Source organism: Grammomys surdaster, unplaced genomic scaffold, assembly GCF_004785775.1.
Source record: "Grammomys surdaster isolate TR1022 unplaced genomic scaffold, NIH_TR_1.0 125793, whole genome shotgun sequence".
NCBI classification, from domain to species: Eukaryota; Metazoa; Chordata; class Mammalia; order Rodentia; family Muridae; genus Grammomys; species Grammomys surdaster.
In genome coordinates this window covers 464,428-487,387 of record NW_021620624.1, presented here as the reverse complement: position 1 = coordinate 487,387, position 22,960 = coordinate 464,428, and the positions used below count along the sequence as shown (strand labels likewise).

General features: G+C 43.1%; 1 protein-coding gene across 3 annotated transcripts in view; it reads left to right on the top strand.

Annotated features, from left to right (window-relative positions):
• Positions 1-22,960, top strand: part of Fbxl13 (F-box and leucine rich repeat protein 13) — a 171,630-nt gene that overhangs the window by 113,087 nt on the left and 35,583 nt on the right. The window contains exons 13-18 of one of the 3 annotated variants that reach the window (XM_028789167.1): positions 12,471-12,569; positions 13,101-13,218; positions 13,307-13,469; positions 14,725-14,844; positions 15,668-15,794; positions 18,557-18,788. In XM_028789167.1, the coding sequence (XP_028645000.1) occupies positions 12,471-12,569; positions 13,101-13,218; positions 13,307-13,469; positions 14,725-14,844; positions 15,668-15,794; positions 18,557-18,568 (639 nt within the window). In that variant the 3' untranslated portion in view covers positions 18,569-18,788. Of the gene's footprint in view, positions 1-12,470; positions 12,570-13,100; positions 13,219-13,306; positions 13,470-14,724; positions 14,845-15,667; positions 15,795-18,556; positions 18,789-22,960 lie in introns of those variants that run through there. The other 2 variants (XM_028789165.1, XM_028789166.1) reach the window with 2 other exon arrangements.

Here is a 22,960-nt window from a genome sequence, read left to right as displayed (position 1 = left end):
AGGGTTTTTATCACTGTGATAAAACACCACAACCAAAAGCAACTTTGAGAAGGCAGGGGTTATCTTAGCTTATAGATCAACAGCACAGTCCATCACTGAGGGAAGCCAGGGCAGGAACCTAGAGGCAGGAGCTGATGCAGAGGCCATGGAGGGGTGCTGCTTACTGGCTTGCTCTTCATGGCTTGCTCAGTCTGCTTTCTTTTAGAACTCAGTCCAGGGATGGCACTATCCATGATAGGCTGGGCCCTTCCCCCATCAATCACTGAATTAAGAAAATGCCCCACAAGCTGGTCTAGTGCCTGATCTTCTAGAGGCATTTTCTCAACTGTGGTTCTCTTTTCTCAGATTACTTGAGCTTGTGCCAAGTTGATAATAATAGAAAAATCAACCAGGACTGCTGTGGGAACTTGAATACATTTGCTATGTTGGAATTCTGCTCTAGGAAGTGAATATATACTAAGAGGAAATACTCCAATAAAACAAAATGTTCTTGAACAGGGGCTTATATCCAAGTGGTTTTCACTGGTGTTGGTCAAGTGTCTGCTGATAATAAATGTGATCACTACGGCCAAAAAGGGTATTGAGAATGGATTGTAGCCACACTTGTTGGAAAAAATAAATATGTAGTGGAGAACTTCAGTGCAGAGAAATATCCCATTCTGTATGTTTCAAAATATTCTTCATTCACTGGGGATTGGATAAACAGTCTGAGTGCATTAGATGAGGAGACACCTCTTGTAAGGACTACCAGGATTTGTCCATGCACCTGCCCGCTGTCCCCCTTGGTGTGGCAGAGACGATGGCTCCACTTAGCTTCTTCACGAAAAGAACTCCCCTCACAGCCAGTGCCAAGCATGGGGAGACTGCTGCTCCTTTGACTAGCCAGGGAAAGTTACTACGCTTGCCTTGCCGTTTAAATTGTCATTTTAACATTATAAACAGTTTGACTTCTAATCATGTTTAAAACTGTGTGTGTGTGTGTGTGTGTGTGTGTGTGTATCAGAGATAACTTGGTGAAATCAGTTCTCTCTTTCCACCATGTGGGTCCCAGAGGTTGAACCCAGGTTTGCCAGGATTGGATGCTAAGTAGCTTTACCTGCTGAGCCAGCTCACTCAATGGAGTCTTTTCTTATCAGATGTATAAAAATTTGAAACTATATAAAGAAAAAATATTTTTAGACTACTTGAAATTTCACTACTCAAATAACAAATTCTACCAGCGTCTCCTGGCATAGCTTTCTGGTATTCTCTCTGCATGCATGTACACGCTCCTTTAAACGGCTTCATTCACTATCCTGTAAAGCACACAGCTTTCCTGTCACTAAATATTCAGTGGTAACGTTAGTAGCTACCTAGTGTTCTATAACATTTTTACTTGTTCACTTGACCATTCATCATTAGCTGTGGTGACCTGTGCCATTTATTTTCATAGTGACACTGTCATTAAAGTGTCTTGTGAGAGGCTGGGAGAAGTCTGCGCTTCTTTGTCAAGTTGAATTTGACAGTAAATATTTCAGACATTTGCTTATCCCCATGGCAAGAAGGTTTCACACAATTCATGTCACCTCAGGGACTCTTATCAAACTGTCAGAAATCAATATGGGATTTCTATTTGTGACTACCCTCATTAAAAGGAACCAGGAAGAGGAATTTTGAATTGCTGTTTCCTCTGTAGCTTTGTGCAATGAAGAAAAAAAAATACCCAAGGGAAGAAACATAACCAAGGACTTCTATTTTTATTTCATATTAGATTTATTTTCCTTTATTTTGCTTACTTTGGAACTCAGATATCAAGAGCTGATTTAACCCCCATTCCAGTTCTTGGCAACTTTCTTCCTCCATCTGTGCATGGCTCTCTTGTTTGACTTGTGCCCTTTATCCTGCTGCCAGCCTCCCTCCAAGAAACCTCCTGATGTTACCTGGTTCTGTACATCTCCATGTACCCATGCATTCTTAGGATGTGGTTCCATGCACATTCGTCTTAATGCTCAGAAGCTATGCCATGCTGTTGAGCTCACTCCTGACAATAGTTCCCAACTAAGACACTTTCTTTTCTCTGACACCACAGTCACTGAGGTTCTCAGGGTCCAGCTCTGGCTCCCCATTCCTCCTCAGGCCTTGCCTGTGGTCTTGATGACTTCAATAACTTCATATTATCCAAGTATATGCAGATAGATATTTCACATATTCAGTATATACATACTATTTATAGTCTTGAATCTATAAAGCTATCCGTATATTTTGTATATAAAATAATGTCTCAGAGTCAGTTTTCTCTCATAATCCATTTACTTACTTTGTTTTTGAGGCTTACTCTGTAGCTCAAGCTATCCTTGAATCCATGGAAATCCTTCTGCCTTACCCTCTTAAATGTCAAGATTATAGGGAAGGGCTATAAGCTTGAATTCTTTTATCCTCAGGAAAATATTCCTGCTCTAAGAGTAAGACCTCACTGTTCCTTAGCCTCCCTTATCTGAGTCAGGGACAGCTCTCTCTAGCTATTCAGGCTAGAATGTTGGTGTCATTTGTTACAGATTGAATTAGGTGACCAGAAAATGCATATATCGAAGCCCCAACCACAAGCACTCCAGAAAATGCCTTATCTGGGAGTAGTATCATTGCAGACATAATTAGAATAAAGTTGTTAGGGGCAGGCCATGATCTAGTTTGACCAGCCTCCTTATAAGAAGTGAAAAGGTTGTTATGGACACACAGACAGGAAGAACACCAGGAAGATGAAGGGAGCCACCAGTAGGCTAAGAGAAAGAACTGGAATGGATCCTTCTTGCATGGTCTCAGAGGGACTGAACCTGCTGATACTTTAGTTCAAACTTCAGCCTCTAGAACTGTGAAAAGATGCGTTCTGTTGTCTAACCTATGCTGTCTATCCTATTTTGTTACCACAGACCTGCCAAACTAAGATAACAAACATCCTTACTCTTCTCCCTGTGACTGTCATGAAGTCCAGTTGACCATACAGCATCTACCCAGCCTCCAACTGACTCCACCATGTCTGCTTGGGCCTGTCATGTCTCTTCCCTGTGTCTCAGTGTGGCTTCTTCCAAGTTGGTCTCTCTATTCTCACCCCTGCCTCCTACATGGCTGCTCTCAATGCAGTGTCTTTTAAAAACCCAAGCCAGTGTCCTTCCTCTACTTGAATAACTGGCAAGGCTTCTTACCAACGTGGTGAAGCAAAGCCGTGGAAGGATCTGAAGGCCCTGTGAAATCGCTTTGTCCTCCACTTGCCTCTCTGACATCATCTCTCCAGCTCCCCATCTTGCCAATTCTGCCCCAACCACACCGCACTGGCCACATGAGCTCTGGGCCTCTGGGTTTTGCACTGGCTGTTCTTCCTGCCTAGAAGGCTGTTTCTGCAGATATCTGTAAGGTTAATTCCCTCCACGTCTTTCTCAAATATCCCATAAATGACTAACAAATGACTAAGATGAGTTTTAAAGCAGCAGGTACCAGGCTTCAGAGAGCTCCCCTTTAGTTCCGGTTCAGTTAAGAGCCCTCACAGATATGTACTCAGTTCTGTCAAAGTTTTAAAATGGAAAACATGAGTAGATTACGAGTTCTAAAGGGCAAGTCTGTCCTTCCATGCATGGGAAAGTGCCAGCTGGGAGGCAAGGGGTTCTCGGCTTTTCTTTCCCTTTATCCTTTATCTGAACAGTATTTCTGCAAGGATTCCCTTATCGACAGTACTCCAATGTGGCCAGTTGCCCTACAGACTAAACACCTCCATACTGCCCTGTTTCCAGCCACAACAAGCCTGAACTTAAGATGCTGTGCAATTGGAACCTTCTCTAGAAAGCCAGTCTGACTTCCTTTGTCCCATCCCTCATGGACTAAGGCCTCTCCACGTATTCTTCTCTTGGCGTCTTTACCATGCTTTCTTTTTGTATTCAGTAGCCACATGCACCTCTATATTCAATGTTATGCTCAATTTCCTGCTTCCATCACTTCTGGGAGCTCCCTGGTGGCAGGGGTTTTACCATATTTGGCTGCACCCTCATATTCTCAGTACAGGATATGACTCTCGACCCAAAGTAAGTTTTTAATCAGTATCCGATGAATCAGTGATGAAAACTACAGCTTCCATCTGTGGCCAGTTGTGGCCAGTCAGGTACTTCAGGAGGAGGATTAGGAGACCTGGAAGTTAGCTGAGCATTCAGTCTGCTGCTAAAAGAAGTCTTTCTTCTTGGTGAGGGCTAAGTCTGACCTGTCTACAAATCTACAGTCAGAGAAGAACTTAGAGATAATGAAATGCTAAATACTAAATACTAATGAAAGCATCTTTAAAATCATATTTTAGTTATAATCACACAAATCAATAAATGTAGAGACAATATCCCAGAAGTGTTCAAAGGAGGTTCAGTAATGGTTTATCCAGAGTTCTCATACTGTTAAATCTTTGTGGAGCCTGTGAAAGCTAAAAACTGGAAGATTGCACGGTCACTGTAGTTCTCAGCAACTCGAGCATTTCAGAGACAGAAACCAAGGAAGGTTTTCCTTACTCCCGAGGCTTGTGGTAAAGGTGAGAGGACACCTTGTGGACATTTCCAGGGATAGATATACTAACCAAGTGTAATGGGTGTTGCCTCAGCAAAACAAGACCATGAAGCAAGCTCTCTCTCTCTCTCTCTCTCTCTCTCTCTCTCTCTCTCTCTCTCTCTCTCTTTCTCTCTCTCTCTCTTCTTTCTGTGCACCAGAAAGCAGTGAGATGGAGACACAGCTCAAACTGAAGTCTAGAGACCTGAAAAACCTAGTCATCCTCACTACACCACTAATCATGTGGCCCTGGGCATTGGAAGCTCACTGGCTGGAGTCTTGCTCTGAGGTACCCTCCTTTTATTCCAGTTTAGATCAGGGATCCCCTCAATCTCATTAGCTCTTTCAGCATAAACCTTGGCTCCAACCTAACATTTCCTGATGCTATTTTCCTTTTCAAATTGTGTATTTTGTATTTTTTTAACTACTTTCTCTTGTGCGTAGGAGTGATTATTTATAATGACACTACAGAGTTAATATTAGGCTTGAAATCTCTTACACCAAAGAAATTAGCCCATTTCTTTTCTATTTAGCCTCAGGCAAATTCTTAGGACAAGGGTAGAAAGTAGCTACATTTTTTGGCAAAATGTCATGTGCATTGTCTCAAGCCTGGCTGTTGGTAATGTCCCCTCTGTAACCTCATGGGCTGGGTCTCCATAGTCTGCACTGTCCTCAGTACAACTGTCTTCTAGGAGCCTACTAGATGGTTCATAAATCTCTTCTTAAAGCATATAATTATTGTATTAGTTACTTTTGTATTGCTGTGATAAAACACTATGACCAAGGCAATTTATAAAAGAAAAGGTTTAATTGGGCTTATGGTTTCAGAGAGTTAGAATCCATGATGGCCAAGCAAAGGTGCCATTATAGGAACAGATTAGAGCTTACATTTTGATCCACAAGCAGGAGGCAAGGAGAGGAAACACTGGGAATTATTCAAATGTTTTGAAACCTCAAAGCCTGTTCCCAATAGTGCATATTGTGGAACAAGGCCACACCTCCTAATCCTTCCCAAATAGTTCCAGCAATTGAGGATCAAGTTTTCAAACATAAGAGCTAATGGGACCATTCTCATTCAAATCATCACAGATGGGGAACACTGTGCTTGCTCATATTTGCTGAATTCTGCGGTGTAAATATTTTCTCAGTAGCTTATTATCAGTTGTCAATGGAAAGCATTGGGAAGGGAGCTGGGAAGAGAGATATGATATTGTCATTGTGAAAGACACACATATCTTTATATGCAGAGACAATGGCAACATCTAGCAAAAACAACAAGGAGTGATGAGTTTGAGTCTATACTATCTTTGTATTTAATATACTTAACAATTGCAAATTTAATATATTTTAAATACCTGTGTTTAATAGTCAGCTTGTAGAATTACTGAAAATGTAAGTCTTACCAACCATTTTTCAGCCATGCGTGGTGGCACACACCTTTAGTTCCAGCACTCAGGAGGCAGAAGCAATGGGATTTCTATAAGTCTGAGGCCTCCCTTGTCTGCAGAGCTAGTCCAGGACAGCCAGGGCTCTGTTACACAGAGAAACCCTGTCTCAAAAACAAAACAACAACAACAAACAAAAACCCACCAACACCAACAAGACAAACAAACAAAATACTATTTTAAAGAAACCAACCAAATTTACATTGTTTTCTTAAGTGGTATGAGCCAGCTTCACACAGCACTGAATGTGTGATGCTAAGAGCACACAGAAAATGTCTAGATGAGGCCCTTGGTCCGTGTGATACTGAAGACCAGGCGCTTAACCACTAATCTCTCATGAATAAAAACTCAAAGTCATACTCGGGTTATAATTTTTTTAAAAGTTGCATTTTGGATTTGAAAAAGAATACCCATGTAGTCTTAAGTGTCATTTAGTAGAGAGAACTGGCTTCTAGGAGAACGGAAAGACAGAAAAAACTACAGTGCCGTTGCTTGTCATTGCTCGACTCCTAGGCGAAGTACTTTAACCTAGTCCTTCCAGAACTACAAAACAGCTCCACTGTATTGAAAAACTAAACAAAACGAACAAACCAGGATTATAAAAACTTTTTCATTTATCCTCTAAATCAGACATGTAACATTTGAATAGTAGTCATAGAATTCCTTGTTTCATATAACTGTCTTGGGCATAGTGAAAAGGAGAGGAAAGAGAAGAAATACAGACTTTTAACACCTACTGTTTAAGGTTCTTTCAGGCAAAATGTATAAAGGACAGTAAATTAGATTAATAAAAATGGAACATCTGGCAGCAATTCTTTGATCAGATGATAAATAACAAGTCTCAGGAGACTCAGATCCCACTCCTGAAAAAAAGAAGTTTGAAGCAATTTCACACATTTGCACAACACACTTAACTGTTGTTTTGTGTGCATTCCTTACCATGGGAAGTGACTCCCACTCAAGAGTTCCATAGCTCTTCAGAAACTCTGTTTTGATCTTTGGACAAGAATAAAGCAGGAGGCTTAAGCTCTAGCTACAGGCTACTGTGTAGCTTGATACGTGTTGACGACCCAAGAATTTCTGAGCATCACTATGCTGTAAGAAGGAAGTTCTGTGCTTTGACTCTGTCAATCATCAAGGGGAGGATTCTCTGTCATAGCACAGTGGGAACTCTGGTTAACTTGACCACTGTATGAGGAGAACAACAACAAACTGCGCTCAACAATAATGACACAAGTTCAAGATGGGCCAGTCTCTTTTCTGGCTGATGACAACCCTGAGTCACTGTAGAGCAAATGCAGAATTGACAAGCATGTTTGCCCTCCTGGCATCTGCCACTCTCTCTCCACTGTGTTGTTCTTCTTCACTTACATCAGAAAAGTATAGCTATTTTTAAGAAATAGTTTGTTATCTAGATGTTTTGATAACTATGGCAATTTTTTAACTAGCCAGGCTGACACTCTCCTGATTATAATTTACATTGAATAAACAATTTATCCAGTGCCTCCTTGCTCTGTTAAAACCCTCTCCTGGGCCATATTCTGTATCAGGCTTGTGTTGTCTTGTATAGGACGCATTTGTGGCTAAGACCCTGTTCTGTGTTCCTCAGAAGGGATTGTAAATGTGTTTGGCCAAGTGGGGAAGAGAGAGGGAAAAGAGCTGTGGCCACAGCTCAACACAGTGAAGTAAAATGTTCCACGATATTTGGGGGGAAATCTCTGCTTTCTTCTCCAATAATTTATTCTAGCTAAGGAATGCTCCTCTGAGGTCGCCAAGAGGCTGTGCAGGATATATGTGTCTGACCAAAGTCATTACATTACTTATTAGTCATTGTCCACAGTACTGCTAGACTGAGAGAAACAGTTGGAAATGGTCCAGGATCACAGCTTGGACCACAGCTACTCAAGCTGGATATGTCTGTCACAGAGGGTCTGTCTCCACACATTTATTGTCTTTTTGTTACTGAGCAGACTGATCCAGAGATGCAGTTATAGAAACGGAATGGAAAACGGACCTCGGTTAGAGGTCATCATCAGTGGTCAGCGCTGCCTTTACCCAACCACGCCCCATCTTCTGCATCTTGGAGTGGAAAAACATGGGATCTTCTCGTTGGCACTCTGAACTTTACCCTTCATTCACATGGGTCACAGGCTACTCTTTCTCCACACACAGCACTGTCTTGTTGTGTGTGCAGTCTGCTCCATTAGCAGCTGGGAAGAGTCTCCTCCCTGTCAACAGCCATAGCTGTCTGTTAGGATACGGGCTTGGAGCACAGTGATGAGGCCATTTCCCCCAACTTCCTAAGCAGCAAAGGAGGCCACACCACCTCCCAAGTAAGCAGAGATCAGATCTTCAGTTGCTGCACAGAAAACACAGTTACCAATCTCGAGGAACCTCAGATTTGAATGTAGTAAAATAGTGTCTATTTTCTCCTTATTTTAAGGAAAAATGTTCCAGTTTCAGATTTATACTCCATTATTTCAGCAAAGAGAAAGCAACTTATAATTGTTTCGCCTAAAAGATTCTGGGAGAAATATTTGAACCATAAAACATTAGCCAAACATCTTTCTGGATATCCTAATATAAACTTGGTGGAGAACTAAGCGCCTGGTGCCAGGACAAAACTGAGGCCTTCTCCCCAGACCCAGATGTTCCTCCCTGTTCTCCAGAGACTAATCCTTGGGTCGGAAGCTCCAAGCTTTTGGCTGTAGTGCAAGGAGTCCCCCAGCTGGGCTGCTGGAAAAATCACCTTTCCTCCCTTTTCAGGAAATCTTGTCATGGATATCTTTTCAAGACAAGAGGAAGAAAGGTTGTTTATTTGCTCTGAAGCCATTTCTTGAGATAACAGTGCCAGGATCTGAGATAGAGGGAGTGAGGTCAGAACTGTTAATAACAGCAGTTGTCGCCTGTGGGGTTAACGGAAAGGGTGGACTCTGGATCAGGCCTTGACAACTGTCTGAAGAACTTTCATTCACTTGCTCCTCTGGCTCATTCAGTCAGGACCAGACACTGCTCAGAGCTAGAGATAGCTGTGGTGGATGGGTAAGGAATCCATCTCTCAACACCACCACCCACCACCACACCTTTTTTGTATTTGCCTGTGAGGAAAGCACTGTGGGGAATCTCAAGGCCCATCCATCTCTAGTCCTATGTCTAGAAGAACAATAAGGGGCCAAACCGTGACTGACAGTGCATGGCCAGGCACTGTGTGTGCCAAGCACTCTGTAGCCGCTGCTGTGTGAGGGAGGGGTGAGGCCAGGGGCCCAGCCTTGCTGACTCCAAGCCCTGAACCGTTCTTCCTCATGTGTGTTTACACGTTCGTTCATCTCTCTGGACTTCTTTTTTTGTTTTCTCTCTCTGGAACAAGTCATGAAAAATTTCCTCAGGAATGCATGGCAACAATACAAAATGTCCCTTCTTTCTTATGACTCTCCCTCCCTTTTGATCTATCTACTAAGCTGATTCTTACTCCTGGAGCTGAAGCCAGCACTCCCACCTCCCAACGATTTCCACCATGTTTAAGGCATCAGAAAGACAGAACCCTCCCTAGCATTTACACTGCTTTGCTTTACACATGAGCTACCTTTGATGATGTGGGTGAGCCTTGGACAGTAAAGTCAGACTCAAGAGGAAGACAGGGCTTTGCCCCAGTGAATGAAATTCTGCTTGAAGACTACAGCATGGAGACCTTTCTTGATTTTTTGATTCAAAATCACAATATCTACTCTTCCTGGAATTTTGGCTTCCTGGCTTTGGTTTATAGATTTCAGACTAGCCATCCCTTAGTATCCAGTGATCTGATTTCTTTTCCTTTAAACCAACAATGACAACAAACAACAACAGCAAAACTGGATCACATTATATACACAGCCCCTGACTTTCCTAGAACTCTCTATGTAGACCAGGCTGGCCTTGAACTCACAGAGAGCTACCTGCCTCTGCCTCCTGAGTGCTGGGATTAAAGGCATGAGTCACCACACCAGACTCATGATTTCTTAAAGTGAATCTCTTTCTCTTCAGAGATTTAGATAAACATCTTCTTAGTTTCTCCAAAGAACACTAACTAATACATTTTTATACTATACATTTCCCTAATAACGCACTTGAGCGCAACCTGCAGATTTTCGAATTTGTTTAGCTTCTGGGTCTAAGTGGATCTATTTCTGACAAGTTCCCAGGTAGCGCACTGAAACTGCTTCCCTGTTGTCTTAGTTTGGATTTCCAATGCTGTAAAGAGACATCGTGGCCGAAGCAACTCTTATAAAAGCAAACACCTAATTCAGGCTGGCTTACAGTTTCAGAGGTTCAGTCCATTATCATCATGGTGGGAAGCATGTATCATGCAGGCAGACATGGTGCTGGGAAAGCCAAGAGTTCTACATCTTGATTTATGAATGAGCAGCAGAAGGGGACTATGTTCCACACTGGGTAAAGCTTGAGCATATATAGCCTCAAAGTCCACCCCCACAGTGACACACTTCCTCCAATAAGGCCACACCTCCTAATAGTGCCATTCCTGTGGCCAAGGAGTCAAATACATGCGTCTATGGAGGCCATACTTCTTCAAACCACCACACCTGGGGACAGTATTTTCAAAGGGAAAGTTTTATGTAGCCAGCCTTTTGAACTATTCTATCATCTTATTTATTTTTCTAATGTATTCTTTATATTAATAGTCTGTGAGTTACCATTTTAGTTTATCCATTGTAATTCCTAATATCTTAGTTTCGTGTCATTTCTTTACTGTTATGTAATTGGTAATAAATGCAGCCACATGCTTTGGTCAGCAGGGGACTGCATAGAAGACAGTGATATCACAATGTTATATTGCCCACTAATGTAGCTATTTTAGTTTGTGTAAAAACACCCTGATGTTCGCATGATGGGCAAGATAACCCAACAACACATTTCTTCCAATGCATCTGTCCTACACAACTATATCCTTGTATGTACAGAAATTTCAGCATGCAACTCTCTTTCCTTAGGATAATTTTGTTCAAGACAAATTCTTGACCCCAGATACATATATTTTTCAGACCTTAGAATATTCTATTTCTAGATTCTATTTCTGAGGATGTAGAGTGCTTGACCTAGTGTTTAACCTAGGTTAACAAAGCTCCAGGTTCAGTCTCCAGCAGTGTATAAACTGGGCATGGTGGACATACATGAATCCCAGCACCCAGGATGTTACAGGATCAGAAGGTCAAAAGTAAGTCCAAGGCTACCCTGGGCTCTGTGAGAACCGTTACTTAGATTATCCCAATATACGCACATCCAAAGTCACAGCTTTAGCCAACTTTGTGTATTCAGGTCCTGGATTCAATGTCAGAATTTGTTGATTAGGAGCATGTATCAAAGAGGATTCTCTGAAGTTGTTCAAATGTCTGTTTATATAATCATACTTGTTGATTATCTATTTACCTGATGCCATGCATGGTGGCCTGCTAGAAACTGAGTGGCATTAGTTCAATAGCTGATCATAAACTAGTTTAGGATGTTACATGGTGTGTGTGTATAAGAGGAACCTGGTCTAGTTACAGGTCCAGGCTCTTCCTGGAGAAGTGACATTTGAAATGAGCTCTGGTTGTTTTGGGGATGTGGCTTTCAGTTCTGTAGTTGTTGGCTGGTCCTCTGCCAGTAGGTGGGTCTCTGATGACAGAACCCTGGGTGAGATCTCTGAAGGTCTTGGAAAGAGTCTCCTGTACGTGTGACTCCTATTCTCTATGCCATGCTACTGTGGAAGTGGCATGTCTCGGACATTCATCTGCCCCCTGATGTCCTCAGTTTCTCACCGATGCAGCTGAGTACCAAGTGTTCCCCATCCTAAAGAACTAACTATTTTAAGGTTATTCATATAGTTATTATTTGGCCCGAAGAGGCAGAAAACAGGTTAATGATGCCAGGGACCAAGGGGAGGGGTTTGTGGCAGTCAGGTGCCTGGTTGCTCATGGTTTCCATTTGGCTTATGAAGGTGTTTTGGAACTAGATGTAGGTGGTGACTATAAAACATTATTTATATTATGTGAGCTTTACTTCATTAGGACATGAGTTAATGAAAAAAGCAATCAGGACTGGATTCTTCCTGTCATGTCAGTCCTATTTTAAGGTTTTAATTCAATTTTACTTATTTAAAAATTACATTTATTTACTTGGTATGTGTGTGTGTGTGTGTGTGTGTGTGTGTGTGTACATGCAATGGATAAGCCACATGGATCTTGCTGAGTTCAGAATACAGGAGCTGTGTACAAAAAGCTGAACATTGTGTAGTCGCATTCGTATTAAACGCTGGAGTCAGTTCTAGCTTCTGTCATGTGAGCTCCGGGTTTTGAACCTGGGCTGTTTGGCTTGACAGCAAGCATTTTCAGCCCATGGTTCTAATTTTAAAGCATGAGAAAATGTCATGCATCTGTGATCTGGCGATCATGAGTAGCCTGCTAATTACCTTTCCCATGATTCTTTTCCTCTGTGATGCAGATCTCAGTCCAAGGCTTCAGGAACATTGCAAGTAGCTGCACGGGAATCATGCACCTGACCATTAATGACATGCCAACTCTGACGGACAACTGTGTAAAAGTAGGTAGCAAGAAAGAGCTTTTCCATTCATTTATATGAGCATACATTCTAATAGCCTGAACTATTGAAAAATGTGAGTTGGCTTTTTCTTTGAATTGATTAATATCTAGGAAGTCATTTAAATATTTACATATACACACATGCATGCATCTTAAAAAAACATTTGAATGCTTAAATGCTTTATGATAAAACCAAAGCACAATGGTAATTCTCCCAACTAACTACCACCCAGCCCCAGCTCTGGGTGGCTTAACTCTGATGCCCCACGTCAGATTGCCAACTGACTTACTGGGCTCTCTGTTTCCTCACATTTGTCCATGCTCTCCAAACATGATTTAATTTTAATTTCTTCACATTATTGAAGCATGAGCATATTGATTTCATCAAATATGAAAACAGTCCTATTTGCTTTAAAATGGGGAAAATGTAATAGTCAGCATGTTTGTTTCCAAAGATATTGTGGGGAGATTACTGTCCCCTTGCCATCTGTTTCCTCCAGTAATCCTGTCTCCTTTCTTTCCTCTTCTGAAGGTTTTGGTTGAGAAGTGTCCCCGTATCTCATCGGTGGTTTTAATTGGCTCACCGCACATCTCTGACTGTACTTTCAAAGCTCTTTCCTCCTGTGACCTCAAAAAGATTCGATTTGAAGGTCTGTGATGCTAGGAACTCAGTTTATCCTTATTTTTAAAATTTATTCCCTGGATATTTAAATATAATACTTCTATTTTCTCCAACAGGAAACAAAAGGATTACTGATGCCTGCTTTAAGTCGGTAGACAGGAATTATCCAGGCATCAGTCACATTTACATGGTGGACTGCAAGGGGCTGACAGACAGCAGCCTCAAGTCACTTTCAGTTTTGAAGCAATTGACAGTGTTGAACTTGACAAATTGTGTAAGGTAAGAAGACATTCAAGGTGTGTCAACTCAGTATTCAAAAAAACGTTGATTATCAAGGATGCACCAGGGTCTCTCCACAAAGTTAAGGAGGGGATTATGAAAGTTGGGCCCAAGTATTACTGTAAGTTTTCTATTTTTATTGATGGATTAAGTTGCATAATCATTTTTCTTCTGCGTATGTCCTTTCCCACAATGCATTTGTTTTTAATCATGTACATGCCCAACTATGCATAGGCTCAAGACAGTAGACAGGATTTCCCCTAACAGTTCCCTTGAGAACACAATTTTGCCATATTGCACATGCTCCCTAAACCAGTTCAGCTAGCTTGGGCCATTCTTCACAATGTATGCACTGGAAATATATTTGAATGGACATATATGACTGTTGTTAGAGGAAGAGCAACTTACACTGTTTTTCAGAGAGAGGTGCTCTCTGAAGTAGCCTAGTGTGAGTGGGACCACAGGGGACCTTGAATGCCATGGAAATCCATCTAGGAGCTTGAGTCTTGCTTCTCTCTGTTCTAAAATTTGTCACTAGCCCTTTTGCAAATTCTATCAGGGATGTCTTAACCTTAGTGTTATGACACATAATGTGGCTGGCGAGGGGGTACCTGGCGGGCCCGTGACAGAGTATCCCCCTGAGAAATCATGCCATGAGACAGACCTGATATAAAGGAGTTTTATTTGGGGGAAGAGAAGAGAGTGAGGGTCTGGAGAAGGAGTATGGGCAGAGGAGGGGGACAGAGAAGGTCAGAAAGAAGGGAATAGAGGCTGGCCAGGAACATATGGGAAGAGAGGGAGGGAAAAGGGGAGGAGGGAGGAGTAGGGGGAGGGAAAAGGGAGGGAGAGGGAGGGAGGGAACTGGGTAGCACCTGGCAGTGGCAGGCAATGGTGGCAGATGATGACATAAGCCATTGCTAGGTCCCTGGGAGGAGCCTAGTGGAATCACAGGTAAGCTAACAGTACATCTTCAACTGGGAAATAGAGTCATTCCCTGTTGTTAATAATCATGACACCTAATTAAACAAATGGACACTAATAACATCATGTGAGTGTCCCTCCCATTACCATCATCTATCCATTTTCTATTGTATAAGAGCTATGCAATTGAATTTGTTCCTAAAATTTGATGAAATAGCAGTATGTAGATATTTCCTATGATGGACTATATTTGGTGTAGAAGCGAAGTCACCACCAGTCTGCATGTTTGTGTATGAGGTCATATGTGACGATAGTCTCTCACTCTCTCCTACAGGATTGGTGACATCGGCCTGAGGCAGTTTTTTGATGGTCCTGCGAGTATGAGGCTAAGAGAGCTCAATTTGGCTAACTGCTCACTGCTGGGAGATGCCTCTGTCATCAGACTGTCCGAGCGGTAGGAAAAGTGATGTCTACACTAGAACATTAGCTGTTATGTTACATTTGTTAATAGGAGTGATCAGGGATCAGTGTCAAAGCCAAGAGCCCACGTTCTCTCCAGGACATTAGGCACACCTAGAAGTTGGAGTAGCCCTGAGCTTGAAGTCCTTAGAAGGAACTAACCTCCTATCACATCTGAGATCTTCCTCTTACTGTCACCGAGCTTGAATTCTGAACCGGAGATATGGATATGTAGACATGCATGACTGTCTGAGCTCCTCAAGGATACTGTCCCTATAGAAACCTTACTCCAGGCTTTCCTGAGGGCTACTCTGGGTGACTGACTTAATCTTGAGCTGAACTCAGCTCCTGCTGCAAACCATTGAGAGCGCCTTAGTGTGGAGTTCAGCCTTGCACTTCCGGTGGTGGCCATTCTTCAGGTGTTTCCACGGTGACTGTGATAAATGCTTTGCATTGTTAGAAATCACTGTGCAACCCTGAATCACAGAAAGTCTTACACTTTCATCTCTCTTCCTTCCCTCTGACTTTATAACACCAAACTACTAGCCAGCTGTGGTGGCTCACACCTGTAATCTCAGCACTTCAGAGAGGATGGCCACGAGTTCAAGGCTACCCTAGAACTATGCAGTGAGTTCCAGGCCAGCCTAAGGTATAGACTAAGACCCCGTATCAACAAGCAGACAGCTCAGTTAGTTTATATTAGGTTGAGGAAAGACAATTCCTCTGCACCAACTGCTTTCCCCAGAGTTTTTCATGAAAAGGTCAGTGTTGTCAGTGTTTGAGAACACTGACGTTAACCCTTTGGGCTTCCCTTTCAGCTGTCCTAATTTACACTACTTGAATTTACGAAACTGTGAACATCTGACTGACTTGGCAATTGAATATATTGCAAGCATGTTATCCTTGATATCAATAGATCTTTCTGGAACACTCATCTCAAATGAGGTAAACAAACAAAAAGCAGTATGATTTATTTATTTATTTATTTATTTATTATTTATTTATTTATTTATTAATACATACCATTTTCTGGTTTGCAAGAAAATGGAGAGAACGATATTTTTCTTTTTAAGTTATTCCGTTACAAATAGAAAATTTAAGAATTTTGTCCCCAGAATAGTGATAAATACTGTTTTATGTAAATTGTTTCTTTGTCTTACAAAAAAAAATTAGCAAGGTCCAGTATTTTGAAGAAAGGCATAACAGACCCAAGTATTACATGATAGTCTGGAATTTGTTTTATCATAGACATTTGGTCTATGTAGCAACGATATACTTTAAACAGTAGAGTATATTTTTTCTGTGAATTTCACCTCTATAAACTATGTGAGCACTTTGAGATTGAAGTTCAAGTTTTCTCAAAAGCAGTTGGGGCGACTCTTCAAAGATCAAGCTCAATCTGCCACCCAGCACTGCCTCTTCTCCTCATCCCATGGAGGAAGGTGCTGAGAGGCAGGCTTGTTTCCGAAGGACTGCAATGGACGTGGAAGGACCATACAGGTTCCTTGAAGGGCTTTTCCCCTAGCTGCTTGCCAAATCCCTATTCAAAGACCAAAGGACCCCTGTCTGAGACCTTCCCTGAGAAGCCCTGCACTTGGAACCAACACACATGTCCAGCCCCAGTGAATCCACTAACACTATCTGCTTCCCTCTGTGCCACAGACATTCTTCCCTCACGTGCAGTCAGCTGTTCCAGAAGAAGGACACACCGATTCACTGGCCCTGGTTCTTTCCTTTCTTTGCTTCTGAGTACACCTAGATCCAGCCTTCATTTGGACAGATGGTCTCCTCTGCCCTTCTTTGGAGTGTCATATGCAAGTGGGGGTGTGGAGCAGTTATATGTAGTTAGTCCCCTGTGATGCAGTTAGTGTTTGGCCTTCTCAGAGGCAGTCTTCTGAGTATGCAGGAATGGTTGTCTTAAGGCCGTCTGATGCTACGTTTCAAGTCTAGGTAGATCTCTAATGTGTTGCCTTCATTCCAGCTCCAAGCCTCCTGTTAGTGTATGGTGACCCTGTGAGACTGTCTCAGGGCCACTGTCCCAGATAACCCCCCCTTCCCAGACATCCTGCGCTTTGCGTCCCCCCACCCATGCTTGTGTTTGCCTTTCATGCTCAGTCTCTTCTTGTTTTGCTGCAGAATGACTGACCTCAAGTAAGCTAGAGTCTAAATTGAGCTTGGTGTTCTTGGTGTGGCACTTGGGAGTGAATGGTTAGCGGGTCCCTGGAGGGAGGGCTGGGTTTCCTCCTCCTCTGAATTGCTATCACCTGCACTTCCTGTACGTCCTAATTCCTTCCGAACAGTCCTGCTAGGCTTTCAACTCCCTGGATTACCTTGACCGTGACCACTGAGCTCCAAGAACTTCCTTTCCTCTTTTTGTCCCAACACCAGGACAGTGATGGACAGTTTCTACTGCTGCTAATGCCTGACTGCATCTACCCATGTAGCTTTTCAGTTTCTCTGCCATCTGAGCATCCAGTTCTCCGTTAACATTAACTTTCCTTAGGTTTTTTTTTCCCAAAATTTTATTTTTATAAATGGATGTTTCTTGTGCGTGTATGTCTGTGCTCCATGTGGATGCCTGGTGCTCCAAAAAATCTAGAGGAGCGGGTGTTGGATCCCCTAGGACTGTTCGTGAGCTGCTGTGTGGGGGTCGAACCTAGATCCCCTCACAGAACTGTGGTAACCAGTTCACCTTCTCTCTAGCCCCAATTTTCTTAGTTTTGAATAGTTAACAGTTTGGGTTTCCCCTTGGATCTTAACATAAAACAATGAACACAGATAAACTCTGATGACTTTTTACTTTTATCAACTCGACAAAGAAAAGTGGACTGGTTATGTTTCCTAAACCTGTCTGGACACTCTGTCTTCCTCTCCAGCTGATCCAATCTAGGGTAGTCTGGACAGGCCCCCCATGTGATGTAGAATCCCTTAGACCACAGTCTTCTGCTCCTTTCTGGCTCTGGCCTCCTGTCTTGTCCTGCCCTCCCTTTTCTCCCCCAACTTCTCCTTCTCTCCCCTTCCCCTCCCCTCCCCTCCCCTTTCCTTCCTTCCCCTTCCCTTTTGTCTCCATTTACTTTTCTTTCCTCTCTCCTTTTCCTTGTGTCCTCTCCTCTTTTCTCATCTTAGTTCTAATAACTTTTCTTCTTGGCATGGACTAGCTCCCTAATCTAGGGATGGAAAAAAATTCCACGATTTTAACAAGTGTCATGCCCAAAGTCTTTTAGGACCCAGTATTTAAATTTTAAAATCCCATGTTCCACACCTCTCCATGTTGATTTGTATTAAACCTCTCTTTGGCTCATGAGTGGAGTGCCCAGCTGTTGTCTGCAGGCCCACAGGGTAACAAGGGGAAGACAATCAGACACATAATAAAACATGAAACATCTAACTCTGCCACGGTGCTTATCACAAGCCTGATGTGCCAGGGACAATCTGCTGACTGAAGACAAAATTCTCTGACTTGGTGGGGCTTTTTAGCATTTAGGGGGAACTCAGTTTTTATTTCCAGAGACCACGTGTTAAGATTTTACCCCCTGAGAGCAAGAGAAGAACTTAGGAATGTGGCCTTGAGCTCTGTTCTCTTTATTTTTATTTTCCCCTGAAGAAAGCCTGTCGTTTAAGAGCGGTAGAGAAATCCATGTACCAATCTAAAAATAACACTAATGGATGAAAATCTTGTAAATTTTTTTTTCTTCCTCATCTAAAAGGCAAGGGATTGACAAGGACATTGGTACAACAGCTGTTGAGTTAACCTCAGTCGAACTAAAGCAAGTCAACCCTGCCTACAGCCAGGGCAGCCAAACAGCCCGGACTGCAGGTCTGATGAAGTGTAAATTTGATGGCAGACTTAACACTCAGAATTTAAATTTTGGAATGTTGCTGATACTTGCCGGAGATGAAATGTGACCAGTTGTGCCTTTGGGTAAAGTTTGCCCACTAGTAATACGTCCATTTAAAATTCTGAGTAAGTTTTCAGTTAGAATTTCACTACTACTCAGTTAACATGTATTTGTTATGACTTTGGTGTCTGGTGCTGGGAACACCATAATAAGTAACAGCTCCGATGCTTCTTCCTGACACGCCCATCCCTTCGATGTCATGTTGTAAGGCTCAAAGGGTGTGGGAGACCAGGCAAGAGAACCCTCCTGTGGTTTAGAGAGTTTGGGAACACTTTAATTTCTAAGTAGAGGAGGTGGTGTGTGATCAGAGGCAGCTGGTTCAAGGCCATTGAGGCTTAGGATGTGGTGTTGTCTGGGCAAGGGCACACAGGCTGTGGCTTGATCATCAGGAGAATATAGAGAGGTGCTGTGTCTGGGGCAGACAGGGGCCGGGTGTCTTTAGACATCTTTATTTTTCTATAACTTTGTAAACACTAAGTAAATGACATTTATTTCACTTGAGTTACTTGGATATAACTTTATCTCCATGTATATAAAAAGGTGTTCTATTACTTAAAAGAGCTATGATTTTCTAAAGACCACAGGATCCATAATTGGGGCCATTCACATCATGGCTCTGCTGCCTTAGTCACTGCCATATTTGTTGGTTAAAGGGAAAAAATGAGTCAGAACAGTGTTCCAGACGGATGCTTAGGCATTGGTTTATGAAGAGTCTTTCATTTGCACAACCATAAAGATTTCCATGAGGAGTCCTAGATTGTGAGTGCTGTCTGTGTCAGGCAGTCTGCCGGAGTCCCCTCACTAGACGGAGGGATCGCTGAGGACTGGGGATTGGTTCCATCTATTGCTGTTTCCTAGACCCCTAGGGAACACTAGGCACTTACACACTGAAAGGATAAGTGTTTGGCAGTGTGACTTCTAACAAGAGTGAGACCTGTTCTCTGCAGCTTTGGTTGGAAGAGAAGGTATGAGTTATTTAACATGGTGTGGCAGATGAATACAATGACTTCCTAATTTGTCCTATTAAGCACAGATACAAAGAAACACATGCTTGTTCGAGGGGCTCCATGCAGTGAAGTCTTGCTGGAACTTACTGTGAAAGGGATGTTGAAGAAAACTTACTACTGTGCTGAATCCTGTAGACTTTAGCCAGTGACAAATAGCACCTGGAGCAGTCACAGCCTCCCATGTTAAATGGATCCTTGGGAGGCTGGAAGCAGGGTGGCTTAGTCACTGTTCTGTTGCTGTGAAGAGACTCCATGACCACAGCAACATTTATAAAGGACAACATTAAATTGGCGCTGGATTACAGTTTTAGAGATTTAGTACGTCATCGTCATTGTCACGGCAGGGAACGCGTAGCACACAGGCGGGCACAGGAGCCGCCGCTGAGAGCGACACCTTCATCTGTAGGAAGGTGTACATGGGTGGGTCGGGGGAGGATGGAGGACTGGCATAGATTTTAAAACCCAGCTCCAGTGACACACTTCCTCCAACAGGGCCACACCTCCTAATCCTTAAACAGTTTCAAATACATGAGCCTGTGGGAGCCAGTCTCAGTCAAGCCACCACCGTGGGTAATTAGGGGCAGGATCATGGGGCAGGGCACCAATAAGTGTTTCGGGAATTGAAGAAAAAGGAGGCTGTGATCCAGGCTGGAGCTTCTGGAAAGGACTCTGAACAAGATTTAGTAGATAAAGCTAAAAGATGGCTGGTGACTGGCCAGTTACAGAAAATGAAGATCTGGGGAGTGGGGTGGGGACAGAAGAATGATATTTAAAATCTCACTATTGGGGCTGTATCCTCCAGAGGCCCCAGTTTCAATTCCTAGCACCTACACAGCCTCATGGTCATCTGTTCCAGGGGATCCAATGGCTTCTTTTATCCTCCACAGGTACCAGGCCCACACATGTGTGTGTGTGTGTGTGTATACTCGTGTAGGTGTATGTGTGTGTGGTGTGTGTGTGTATGTATGTATGTATGTATGTATGTATGTATGTATAAATGCAGAGAAAAGATCCATACACAGAAAATAATTTTTAGAATTTCAAATAAAATTTGGATGGCTACAAGTCCTACTGTGGTGGTTTGAATAAGAATGGCTCCCATGCTGGTCCTGCAGATCCAAAGCAGTAAGATCCAGGGCAATAAGCAGCAGGAGGCCCAGTGAGGATCCAAGTTTGATGCCACAGACCAGACTATTGACCCTTTGCAGTGAATGTTTGCAAGTGAAGTATGTGGGCAGAGGGATTCACTGTGGGGCACACTTGGACATACTACAGCTTCCACAATTAGATGTTTTCTATGCTTTGTTTTTGTTGTTTGTTTGTGTGTATTTGACTTTAGGGAGGAAGTTGCAAGGGTGAAGGGCAAATATGAGGGGGTGGGGAGATGGGACTGGGATACAGGATGTATCCCACAAAGAATCAATACAATGTTTAAAAAAAACCCTATAGGCTTACATATTTGAATACTTAGTCATCAGGGAGCAGCACTAGGAGGTGTAGTGGTGTTGGAGTGGGTGTGGCCTTGTTGGAGGAAGTGTGTCACTGAGGGGTGGGCTTTGAGGTTTCAGATGCTCCAGGCAGATCCAGCGTCTCTGTCTTCTCACTACCTGCCAATCAGGGTGCAGAACTCTCAGCTATCCCTCCAGCACCATTTCTGCCTTTGTGGTACCAGGCTCCTCGTTATGATAATAATGGGCTAACCTCAGACCTGTAACCCAGTCTCAATGAAATGTTTTCCTTTAAAAGAGCCACTGTGGTCATGGTGTCTCTTCACAGCAACAAAACATTGGCTAAGACACCTGCTTTTATTATTTTATGTTTATTTATTTATTGGATATTTTAGAGACAGGGTTTCTGTGTGTGTCCTTGGTTATCCTGGAAATTGATCTGTAGACCCAGCTGGCCTTGAACTCAGAGCTCCACCTGCCCCTGTCTCCCAAGTGCTAGGTTTAAAGATGTGCACCATGACACCTTAGCTAGAGGTCCTATTTTAAAAATAGTTTGGTAATGTAAGGAACAGAACAGATTTTGAGGGTAAGATTTCAGGTTCCCGAGACAGTGTGGAATATTCGTGTAAAGGATTTAGGAGAGAGGCAGAGGGTTGTCATTACCATGAGCGTTGGCTGTGGCAAAACTCCCTGGGAGACCCTGAGAGGGAGAAGTCGCCAGCCAAGAGAAACAGAACAGACCATGGTTATAGTGTAGGAAGATCTGTGACAGGGATTAAAGAAAGGAGGTAAAACATGGCAGGAGAACCCAGCGAGTGCACAGTGGCTGGAGTGGAGTTGCAGTGACTGTCAGTGTCTGCTAAGAGCAGAAGCTTGCCCAGGGAAAGGCGAGACTGTGAAAGCACTTTTTTTTTTTTACTAGATCTCTGCCCACCCTTCTGTCGCCCTCACTCTGCCCTTCCCCTTCACTCCAGCCCCACAGACTCCATCTAGGTCCTCAAGTGAAGTATTTTCTGTCTCGGGGTCTTTACATACGTGTGAGGTCTGTATACGTATGCCTGGGATGCGGGGTCTGTACACATGTGCCTGGGATGTGGGGTCTGTATGTGTGTGCCCACATGCTGCTCCTTCCATTCTGCATGTTCCTGGGCAGAATGTTAGTGGATCTTGAGAGAAGTAGTTTGCCTGTTAATATTTTGGACTATGTTCTCTATGATAAGCATTGGTTACACTATCCATAATGATCAGAAAATCACTTCTCTGTCTAGATCATTTCTATACAATATGAATGGGTTATTGTGTTTTCTTCCTTTCTTCCTCCACCTCTCCCTCCCTCCCTCCCTCCTTCCCTCCTTCATCTCTTTCCTTCCCTTCCTCCCCTTCCCCCCCCCACCTTTCTGATTTTCAGTGACAGGGAGTAAACTGCAGTCTGGTACAAGCCAAACAAGCTGTCTACCACCTGTCAAGCTACACCCCAACCCTCTTTTTACTTTCTGTTTTGAGACAGGGTCTCACTGAATTCTCTAGGCTGCCTTGGGCTCACTTGTAGCCCACAGAGACCTTGACTTCTGATTCTCACACCTCAGCCTCGTGAAGACCTGGGATTACCGGCCCACGGCACCAGGGCTGGATGACACGTTCTCTAAGAAAGCAGATCATGCAGTGACTTCATTCTCTAGCTGCTCTTTAATATGAGTGTTCGATAAGTGTTGTTCAGTCCCTAATGTCCTGTATGTTATCACTGCCCCTTTACAGTA